The following is an 11927-nucleotide window of genomic DNA, read 5'->3' on the forward strand; positions in this document are numbered from 1 at the left end:
CGTAGCCAGGCTGGACTTTGTCTAGGTGAGATGTACTGGTGGCCTGAACCAGTCTGAGCAGGAAAACAAATAAAACAACAAACAAGTCAACAACATGTCAGGCATGAAAGCAACAAAAACAACTTGCTGACTACAAACGTTTTTACATTTAACAAGAACAAGACATGACTACATGAACAGGTGCTCACTTCTGTAGAAGAGGTTTGACTGCCTGTGAAGGAAGTTCAGAGAAAAACATCATTAAAACCCAAACAGTGACATCAGAGTTCAATGCTGGATTCAGGGTCACCTGGAGGAACACCGCCATCTCAGACTCATCCATGGTCTGAATGGCAGTCTCCAGCAGTTTGACACTTCCTTCCAGGTGCTCGCTGTACTTCTTGTTCAGACTACGAATGTAGTCTAGTTTCTCCTCCTGCTCACTAGTAATCCTCACCATCATCTCGGCCTTCCTCTCCTCCAGAAGAGCAAACAGGTGATCGAAAACCTCGCATACCTTAGACTTCTGCCTTCGACCATTCTCCTGCAGGAAGACATTCATCTGTCAGCGGGAGTCACTGCCATGGCACCCCCACCCCACCAGACCTGGTCGAAGAACTTCATTTGATAAAACAGCAGATTTCAGTTGATTCTGAGACAGACACACACACACATGAGTTCTTCTGTAGTGTGACCTTTGTGTCCGTTAAAAAATGGCTTCTAATTCAAAAACCTTAATCTAACAGCTGATCCCTCAGCAACAGGAGCTCATTTCATCTGTTTACTTTTGTGTTTCTATAGGCGTGTTTCCATCACCAGACCTCCAGGGTAGTTCCTGGGGCGGGGAACTTGACCAGGAGATAGGAAGTCCCGGTCCTCTCAGCTACTCCACTGGGCCGTTCCATTTTTAGGAACCTTTTAGGAACTCCTGAGCAGGAACTCAGAAGGAAGCTGAAAAGGGCCGTTAGGCCGGCTCGCTCAGGTGGAGACACACACATGTCGGGAGGTTGCTGCAAATCTACCCTGAAGTTTCGATAATGGAAACACATCTAATGCAGATCCTCTCGGTTCTTGTTCCATTAACCATCAGGAACTGTCTCCTGACTGTTGTTCTTCCTTTGGGCTTATCCAGAGGTCAGTGCAGGAGTCAGCAGGAGTTAAGAAGAGTCAGCTGAACTCACATCAACAGCTCTTGAGGTCTCGTCTAGATGACCGATAATCGCCTGAATCCTCTCATTATTCCCAACAAGCATGGAGACACAATCAGTCAGCTCCGCCTGCACACACAACACACAATGACCCACAAGAACAAAACAATGTGTTGAGCCGTTTTTTGCTGTGCTAGGCTGAGTTGTGTAGCATTTTATGCATTGGGGAGACGGTGGTTCAGTAGTTGGGAGTCGGTCCACTTTATCCTCCTTACCTACTGGACCTAATGGTGGTGGAAGGAGGGAGTGGTGTAGTGTGGTTAGGCAGCCTTGCTACTGTCAGTGTGGTGAACCCCTTCTCATTCGTTCGTTTGTTTCGTTTATTCATTCAATCAAATAAAAGTTATTTTAAAACAATTCATGTTCACAAATAATCCTAAATGAAAAAGGGGCAGAGACATAAGACTGTGTTTACAAGGTACTGCACTCAGCGAGGCACCAGTTTAAGGATGCTTTCAGAACATCTGATGTATTACCAACTTTATTTCCAACGTAGTCTGGCACACAGCGAGGTGTGAGTTCATACATGTAAGTGAAGGTGACCCGTAATTCAGTGCTGTCTCTGTTCTGCTGCAACAAGAATAATTCAGTGGTCATTGTTTGAAGGACCTTTATTGCATTCCTTCGTGTAGCGCACTAAATGAAAAATTCCACAATAGTTGTGTCGTGTTGTCGTGTTGTGTTGTATTTAATTATGTTGTGTTGTGTTACGTTATGTCATGTTGTGTCGTGTCGTGTCATGATGTGTTGTGTTGTGTTGTAGACCTTCTGCTTGCTGAACACGTTGTTCAGCGGTGCCACCTCACAGTCCTTATGGGACCCAAACACCTTGCAGAGGGAACAGGTGGGAACGCTGCAGGTGGTGCAGTAAATGTTGATCTTCTCACCCTCGTGCTCCTCACACATCGGCTGCTCCAGCTTCACCTCCACAGCTGGCTTACTGAAACACACCACAGTGACCCCTGGTGGCTACGATGACCTACATGTTTGTTTTAACTGGAGCTGGGCAACGTAAAGGTGTGGTTCACTCATTTAATCAATACAATGCAGTGGTCTCTAATACTCAGGGGGTGGGAAAAGGTCAGGTGTACCTGTTTCAGCTGGAGGAGAAAGTATCTTCAGAGGACAGGATTTGGAGACTTGTTTCCTGATATGTGGACATCTCTCCTCTGATTGGCTAACAGCAACATGACTCTACCACTGAATCTGTTTGCTCAACAACATTGATGTTTTATCTCCACCAATAACACAAGCCTGGAGGAGTTCTGCTGTGTGGTGAAGTTGCTAATGATAACAGTTAGCTTCTACTAGCCGAGACATTCTCTGCTGTTTCCTGGACTAAACCAACAACAGCCCTCCCCGTCATGAGCCAAGATGGGTGAGTCCATGAATGATAAGTGACAGTGTGACGTAGATCTGTCAGGCATTTCTAATCCTGGAGTTTCACCCTCTGTTTTCTATCAGAAGCTACTGCAGGAGCTAGGTGTAGGAGACTATTTTCATGTTCAGCCTGCAGAAACACTCAGTGACCCATTAGAATCATTAGTAATCATTAAAAAATGTTTTTCAGAGTTCCACACCTTCATTGTGTTTTGTCGTGTTAACACATAAAGGTGTGGTTCCTGCAGAAACTGTGCAATACTGGTTTTATTTGAAAAATGACGGGTAACTCTGAGCTGCACATGAAATTTTTCGTCAATTGCCTGCATTAGCTGCAGAAATGAAACAGTTGGGTCAGAAAAATTAAATTAAATTAAATCATATTGCTCGAAGTACAGGGTGAGGAGGAGTAGCGCCCATTTTTCAGTCAAACCTATTCAGTCCCTTACCCATTACTCTAGTGTAGAGTGTAGATATCAGGCAGACAGAAGTTTATGGTGTGTTAGTATATCTGCAAGGTAAAGCTGAAACCGTAGCAATGGGCTTTGCCCAACGCCGTTCTAAAATTCTATGTATCTTGGTATGGGCCCACTCTGGGCCCCCAAAAGCCTGTGGGCCCTAGCACCCTGCACCAGCGGCACTGGCAGACCCTACATGCTTAAACAGAGCTGCAATCCCCAACAGAATAGAATAGAATAGAATAAAATGAAATACAAAATCATAAACAGGATCTTCTGTGCATCATCCACTCGCTAATCAGTGCCCAGCAGCCAGTGAACAATCAGAATAAAAAAAAGGAGGAAGGCTGGAGCAGTCAACGAGAGAAGAAGTTGTAATCGGTGCAAACAAGATACTAACGTTGGCAGCTTGTTTGCACTAATTACAACTTCTACTCGCACTGATTGTTCCAGCCTTCCTCCAATTTTTTTTAGAATAGAATAGACTTTATTAACCCGAAAGTGGGGAAATGAACTCGTTACAGCAGCACACACACTTATGGAAAAGGAAGAAGAAAAATAATAAAAGTACAGGCAAATACACAAAGGCAATAAGGTATTATTGTAACCTTCAACCACTAGAAACAACAAATAAAAATAGAAAATTGAGTTTTCAAAAATATGCAGCATAAGGGACACAGACATACTAATGTACATCCAGGATTGAACACTTAGTGAGTATTGCATTGATGCTATTGTGTACCAGGATAATGCCACTGCAGCTTAAAGTGAGGCGTTTACACTCTTACTGCAGAGGGCATGAGTGAACTACGGCAGCATTCTGTTTTACAGCTGGGATGTCTCAGTCTGCCTCTGAAGGAGCTGTCCATGGTCTCCACAGTGGAACGCAGTGGGTGGACGGGGTTTTTCCGAGATGAAGATCAGCTTCACCATCACCCTCCTTCCTCACATCTCCTCAACTGAATCTAGTGGGCAGCTCAGAACTGAGCTAGATTTGTTAACTAGCTTTCTAAACACCAGTCGTTTCCCTCTATGATGCTACCTGAGTGGGATGTTAATTTGTGAATGGCACAAGTAAGGTACACTCAAATAAGTGTATGCTTTAGCTACTTTAACATCACATTCATGAACAACATGTGGCCCAATGGAACAACAAAAAAACTGTAAAACCAGGGGACCTCAGTCTCTAAAACACAGGTAACCTGAACATGAAAACAGATGAAATGTGTGTTTGTACCTAGTGCTCCCCTGTTTGTACATATCAATGATGTTCTCCACCAGCAAGTTTCTCTGCAATCCATAGACTCCATGTCTATCCAGGACCACCTCATGTCTGCAGGACGGACAGCGGAAACGTCCACCAGAGGATACTGTGGTGCCACTCCTTGTTGACAGGTAAGGGTTAGATGCCTGCAGGGGGTGGGGCATTTCAGAAGCAGAGATAACAGATTCATTCTGAGTGTCAGAAATGTGATGCAGATGTTAAGAGTGCTGGTTAGGGACCATTTCATTATGCTTAAATAATTCATGAATTAATTGGCAGGCCAACATTTCAGCTAATTATGTCGCCATGGTAAATCAAAACACTTCGAAAAATAACAGCCAAGCCCCTCATTCTGATGTAAAATTTGTGAGGGTGCACTCTGCTGCTGCTGATCCACATTAACGTCCGCAGAAGAATAATAATAAAGGGATCAAATCCTCTGGTGAATAGGTTTGGCCGGTATTATCGCATACAGTTGGTGTTAAAAATAGCAACAGTGTCAGTTCCAATATCCTCGTGAACAAAAACAGTTCATGTAGATGACAAGGATTTAGAATTTTTTTTAAAGATGAATAAAGGTAATTTAATGTATAAAACTGATGTGTGGTTGAATTTTCAGTTTGGAGGAGGGGGCCCCCAAAGTCCATCTTGCCTTGGGCCCCCAAGTGCCTTGAAACGGCCCTGCACTGGGGGTGAATGGAGACCCATCTATAATGGCGGCCGGCCACAACGGCAGCTCCAATAGACAGCACTAGTTCACGGGGCATCTACGTATATATGTCTGTGCTGATAACTGTAAACAGAAAGGGGGAGCACATCAAGTGATGCTTTAATGCTGCAAATCACTATGGGATTTGTAGTCTTTGCAGCAAATACGCCAGCTGTGGCTAGATTATTCCACTTGCAACTTCAGACTGGCAGGCCACTCTGCTGTACTGTTTAGGCAGTAGGGAACCTATGGAATAGAAGTAATTAGGCATGAATTAGGCTCCCTTTTGGGTGTGCTTAGCACCAGAGCTACAACAGAGTAAAATGGTTGAAATGGCATTGGCTCAGGAATGGTGCTGGTTTGAAATGGTTTTGGTAACAACTTTGGACAATTTAGACTTGAGCATTTATTTAAAACATTAACAGACAGAGGTACTAAGTTTAATTCTGTTTATTTATAAAGCGCCAAACCAGGACCAGAGTCGTCTCAAGGACCTTCACACAGTAAACATTCCAATACAGGTCAGTTCATTAAGCCAATCAGTAAAAAGTTTCCTGTATAAGGAACCCAGCAGGTTGCATCGAGTCACTGACTAGTGTCAGAGTCTTTACAGCAATACTCATACTAAGCAAGCATGCAGCGACGGTGGAGAGTACTCAAGTTCTTTATCTCTGAAGGTCAACTTTATTCACATTTTAATACAAATGCAGTGGTCTAGTGGGAATGAAAGCCTTATAAAGCCTAATTTAAACTTCTCTGTTTGTGATGGTGAGGAGAAACATGACGCCATTATGTGTTGGCGCAACTGCTCTCCAACAGGCTCACAGAGGGTGGCCGAGACCAATTTTTGAATCGAAAGTGATTGGTCAGAACGCCGCTTTCTGTAAATTTGTCAACAGCACCGCCATTACCCCCTCAAAAGTAAAAAGATATTTGGCGGCCGACATGGAACAACTTGAAGAACTTGCCTGTTTTAGGATGTAGAAGTCAGCTCGAGCAGGAAGAAGTTTCAGACGAAAGGATCTGGACTTTTATTTCGTGATTTTTGGACATCTCTTCTCTGATTGGTTAACAGCAACGTGACTCTACCACCAACTCTGTTGATGCTTGATGTTTTATCTCTACAAATAACACAATCCTGGAGGAGTTCTGATGTGTGGTGGAGTTGCTAATGCTAACAGTTTGCTTCTACTAGTCGAGACGTTCTCTGCTGTTTCCTGGACGCTGAACCAACTACAGCCTTTCAAGCGTTAATGGAAGCTATAAAACCCATTTCATTTCTTTTATTGCCATGTACTCTTGTGTTGGAGCAGGGGTGTTTGTTCGGTGTTGAGAAAAACTTTTAACATTAAGTTTTGACAGAACGTTCAATTTTGTTATCAGCCTTATTTTTCTTTTCTCATAGAGTGGAACAAGCATTGGGGAACCCGGCACACTGTTTGTACCTGCTGTTGGGACAAAGAGGAGCCCCATCCATGAGTTTATCCCTGTTCATAAGCGAAGTCAACTTTTCAAAGCTCACTTTGTTCGGTTTTAGCTGTTTATCAGTGAGATGGCGACAGTAAATATGTTATTAGGTCATTGACATTAACCAAAATGTATGTTAAAATCAACTATAGAATTATGACTAGATCACATTATAATTTCACTAATGTTTATCTAACACTTGTTAATGAAAACTGTGCTGGAGTTGATTGAGAACAAGACTTTGAAAGCAGCAGAGTCATATTTAATAACACTGAGCTACTTCTGTGAGCGGTAATGGTTCTCTCTATCACACAGTTGAACCGTAATCTTGTGTAACTCTGACACCGTACAGGGCGGGACCAGATACCCACCGGCTCAGACTCCTTTAGTGTTGTAGTAGCTCATCTTACAGAGGCTCCTGGAACACAACATCTAGAAACATCTAACCCCACCCTCCTGACTCCTCCTAGAATTGGTTTGTCTCACCTGAAACACATCATTGGCACATTTTCGACACAGGTTGTGTTGACATGGCAGGATGACCACAGGCTTAGTAAATATCTCCAGACAGATGGGACAGATTAGCTGCTTCTCCAGGCTCTCCATGAGGACAGGAGTGGACGGCTGAGACAAAAAGTGTGTGAAATCAGCCGCAGGGAGTGTTGCAGCCTAACAGCAGTGAACTGGAACGGAGCACTCTGTTTTTAGACTGAAGGACGTCAGCTGTTGCCACAACAGCATGCCCGTATATGTCAGAGGTCAGAAGGACAGAGGACAGGAGGGGGAGGCAGGACCAAGATAGTTAAAGAGACAGCATGCAGAGTTTTGGCTAGCTGCGGTTCTTCCTATTCCAAACAGAACCAGAACCTTCACACGGCTATATCCCCATGGTAACTCAGACTCTAGATCACCTTGGTAACAGAGAGGCTGTAGTTTCATCTGAGCCTGAAACATGGCTGCCAGCAGCTGTCTTATTTAATCACAATAAAAATCTCCAGCCTGTAGGAAAAAAATCCTCCCATTTATATTTTATTACCTCCCATAGGTGTTTGCATCAGAAATGGTAAATGACCTGTGTCTGGGTTAGGGTAGCAGAGTCCTACAGCCCCCCAGGTCGCTTTACAACTAACCTATCATTCACTCACAGCAGCAGTCCTAGCCCATTTAGTGCCCTGGGCAAACACCCTCTCTTGAACACCCCTCCCCCCACACATACACACACACACACACACACACACACACACACACACACACACACACACACACACACACACACACACACACACACAGAGCCGTGTCCAGGACTTTTAAAATGGGGTGGCCCATGTGGGGCACTTGATTATTCATGGGTGGTACCAATGGTTATGCTTATTTATTTATTTACACAAATCATTTATTTATTTATGTACTTTCTAGTGAATTTTTGAGTTTAATATAGCACAATCACCATTTTTTCCCCTCTTCATCTTCTACTTTTGTGGTGGTTAGCAAGTCACTTCTTGTTGCATCACTGCCACCAACTGGAGTTGAGTGGGACTCTAAATACTATGTATGTGAATATGAAAAAATATTAAATAATATTAATACTACATACCTGGGCTAGAAAACAAGGTGAAAGGTGCATGCAACCACACTATTTTGGAGTTTACAACACAAGCCTTTTGTCGACAATGTAAAGTCAGTTTAAACTGGAACTTAGTGGGGTGGCACCTGGGGTGGCCAGTCAGATTCTAAGGGTGGCATGTGCTACCCCAGGCCACTCCCTGGACACGCCCCCGCACACACACACACACACACACACACACACACGCACGCACGCACGCACACGCACGCACACACACACACACACACTAATCCCATGTTGGTCACAAATAAAACGGCTCTCTCTTGGACGAGCTGGAGTCGGTGAGACAGACCAGCAGCATCGTCCTACCCTGACTCACTAACAATGGCAAAATCAAAGTGTGTGTGTGGTGGTGGGGGTGGTGGGTGGGTAGGTGGGGTGGGGGTCTTAGCCCATATGATACATTTCAACTTAAAGGGTTCTAAAGGCACTAAAGGGTACTAAAGGCACTAAATTACACTTATGAACTGATATACTAATATAATAAATCCACTGTTAGCTTCTAACAGTGTGGAGAAAAAATCCCTCTGGGACATTACATTAAAAATTGAGCCATCAGATTCAGAATTTGCATCAGAACCAGAATGTTTTATATGTGTGGGAATCACAACTTTGGGAAACTGCTGCTGTGCTCGGTGTAATAAAACAACACATTCTCACTCCCAGCGCGTCAAAAACAAACGCTTGGTCAGCCATCCTCCGCGTCTACTCAGTGACGCCAAAAGTGCCCTTTTTCGTCACTTATGTACGAAAACGGGGTTTTCTCCTTTCTCACTGCAGAGCCTAACGCAGTGTAAAACTGACGTGATGGGATGTCCGCAGCTGCGGCACCGAACCAGCTAATTTACCCGCACCTAAACCTTAACGTTTTGCTATCTATAACCTTCCCCTTCCCCTTCCCCTCATCCTAACCTTAACCCTCTTGCTACGTTACTCTCACAGTGACCAAGCGTTTGTTTCCCATGCATTCTGACCGTGAATTGCTGGATTTGCCGCCCAGGCTAGGGGAACGTTAGAACATACCATCTGGCAAGGGGGAGGTTAAAAATACCTTCTACTTCTAACCTCCACCATGGTAGTTGAAACCTCCCCCTCACGTTGCCTTGGTCCAAACCCAACTAATTTTATGTGGGAAACAAACACTTGGTCACTGTAAGGGTAACGTGTTAGCTAGCAAGATGGTTAAGGTTAGGATAGGGGTGAGGGGAAGGTAAAATAACAAGAGGATAAGGTTTGAGAGCGGAAAAATGAGGTCATTTGGTGCCCCGGATGCAGCAAAATATTTTTTCGTAAAGTGTTCTAATCTTTTTTTTTTTTTTTACCGTGTCCTGTCTGGCTGTGAAGCAAACAGAATTGATCTCTGAATGCTGGTAACAAGCCTCACAGATTTACTCTCAGGTGGAGCATCAAAGCGTCTGCTTTTAATGTCATGCCTGATACTTAAAACTTTATTGTTATTGTTTTTGAATGCTTTGTAATTCCGACCAGACACAGAGACAGAGGTGAAAGAGAAAGGAAAAGACAAAAGGTGGTGGTGGTGGGGGGGGGGGGGGGGGGGGGGTTCCACAAAAATAAACAATAATGAACAAGAGTCTGCTTCTAGACCTGCAGAAAAAGACAAAAAAAAGCAAAAGAACAAAAAAATGGGACACAACGACAATACAAGATCAAGCTATCACTGTGTCAACTTGATGAAGAAATATATGATCAACATTGTTTAACTGAAGAATCACACGATAATAAATCACAGTGCATTAAGTGCCCACCATACTCTTAAGACCTGTGTTGAATGTGCCCAAGCCCATACTTTTGAGGGTACCATGTGAGCACCTGTGTGTGTACACACGCTTGTTTATGTAAGGTTTCTCTATAGGAGCGTCCAACAAAGAGTGTGAGGGACCACAGATCTTCCCCCCAAAGATGCGTAGGAGATGGGGGGAGGTCCAAGTCCCAGAGATCCAGGCACTCCCCCAGAACACAGAAACCCCAAGGAGACTGCAACCAGAAAGGCCACCGCCCCGCTCGAGAGGCACAGAGGATCGCCCCGGGGGGCCACAACCAGCAGCCGGCAGAGTCCCGGGAGATATCAGCGGCAAGCCCACAGGCCCGCCTGTAGCCTCCCACCCCCTAGCCGGCCGAGCCCGGGACCCAGGGGCGACCACCCCCTCCGGGGACCCAGCAAAGCCCAGGGACCCAGACCCCACCAGGCAGCCACCGGGATTGATCAGGCAGATGCCAAAAATCTTAAACCCCCAAACCCAGTTGCCATGAACACTCAGGCAGACCAAGGCACAACCCCCCACACCAGGTGTGGCAGGGGGAGGGGGGACGAAGATCTATATCATCAAAAGAAGTTCCAGGAGAGGGGAGGAGTCAAGGGCCCCACCTGACATATACAGTCATACACAAACACAGTCACACACTCCCTCCCTCATGCTCACACATACACATACAACCCAAGACTTACAAAAATGCACGCCGGACACCCACACATGCTCCCCATACACACCCTATTCACTCTGGTCCCGGTACTGCTGCACTGCTGCACATTGGGTACAACCATCACCGGTAACCAGAGTTTGACTCTTTCTGCTGGAGTGCTGATGAGCAGGCTCCCCCGCCCAACGCTGAGCACAGCAACCCACCACCCCAGACCCCAACCAGATGGCCAGATCTCCCTCCTAGCCTCCAGCCCCAGGAAGCCAAGCGACAACAGAGGTGTGCTAAGACCCCAAGTCTCCCTCCGCCTGCTCCAATATAGTGTTGTGTGATCATGAGGTGTGTTCCATGGCTGTGGTGAGCGAGCAGTGCAGGCATCATCCGGCCTATGCCAGCTGATGCCACCGCACCACCCCACTTACACCCTCAGCCCTCGGTGTCTAAGTGCAGTTTAAAATTGGAAGTGGGCACCGGCACCCGGGAGGAGGCTGAGATATCCCCCTGCCAAATGCCATTGAATGTGCTCACTCCCAAGGCCCTAAGTGTGTGTTTGTGTGGAATGTCATCAGTGGAAGTGTATAAGGTGCAAATAAAATTGGGGGCAGGTTGCCACAGGAATGCGGAAATGGGGTCCATACCCGCACTCCCTGACTTGCCCACCCCCCAAGGTCCTATGTGTATGTTTGTGTGATGATGTGAGGGAGCAGGAGGAGAGAAAATATGCGGAGATGGGGAGGAATGGCTGGTTGGGCTTAGCCCTCCAGGGAGCCAGCTCCCCCACTGGCCCCAATAGGCACCTCTGTTGTCAACCGCCACCCAGGGCATGGAGACCCCAGCCCATCTTGCCAGGGCCCAAAGCAGCAGCATTACAGAGCCTCACGGAGTCCGAGGGCACCAACCCAGCCCCACCCCAGCAGAATATCTATGCCCATCCCTGCATTTGCACAACTTCCAGAATATATAAGACATGGGACAACCAGGTAAGGTTGGGTCCTCCCCCTCCTGGACCTCCCCCCTCCCCTGTGATGGAACGGCCGAGGAGCCAAGGTCTGCCTGAGGCCCTCGAACCTGGGCCAGGCACTGCTGCATGTTCCTGCCTTCTTCCCGGCAGCATACATGTCAGGACCCGACCCCCAAGGCCCCGCCCAGATCCCCACACGGGGCCGGCCACCCCCAAACTCCGAGCCCCCAGGCCCCCACCCAGACCCGCCCAGGGGCAATGCAGCCGTCAGGCAGTGACCCATGGTCGCCGCCAAGATCCCCAAGGGGCCCCACTCACAACCGCCAGTACTCCACCACCCAAGGCAACCCAAGCACCTCCGGAGGGGGGCAACGGCCCCCCAGTCCCAGACACCCCCAGTGAACCCACCTCCAGGGAACATCCGGATACTCCAAACTC

The 11927-nt window shown here is 46.6% G+C and overlaps 1 protein-coding gene across 1 annotated transcript in view; it reads right to left on the minus strand.

Moving 5' to 3' along the window:
* The window catches only part of LOC107383400 (E3 ubiquitin-protein ligase TRIM63), an 8012-nt gene extending 789 nt beyond the window's left edge, over positions 1 to 7223 (minus strand). Inside the window, exons 1-7 of the mRNA XM_015955990.3 lie at positions 6952 to 7223; positions 4263 to 4435; positions 1953 to 2127; positions 1161 to 1256; positions 290 to 523; positions 189 to 211; positions 1 to 53 (exon numbers count right to left, since the gene is read on the minus strand). The exon at positions 1 to 53 is cut by the window's left edge and continues 69 nt beyond it. Of these exons, the coding sequence (XP_015811476.1) occupies positions 1 to 53; positions 189 to 211; positions 290 to 523; positions 1161 to 1256; positions 1953 to 2127; positions 4263 to 4435; positions 6952 to 7071 (874 nt within the window). The 5' untranslated portion in view covers positions 7072 to 7223. The remainder of the gene's footprint in view (positions 54 to 188; positions 212 to 289; positions 524 to 1160; positions 1257 to 1952; positions 2128 to 4262; positions 4436 to 6951) is intronic.
* Between the last annotated feature and the right edge of the window lie 4704 nt (positions 7224 to 11927).

Source organism: Nothobranchius furzeri, chromosome 11 (genome assembly GCF_043380555.1).
Source record: "Nothobranchius furzeri strain GRZ-AD chromosome 11, NfurGRZ-RIMD1, whole genome shotgun sequence".
Taxonomy (NCBI): Eukaryota; Metazoa; Chordata; class Actinopteri; order Cyprinodontiformes; family Nothobranchiidae; genus Nothobranchius; species Nothobranchius furzeri.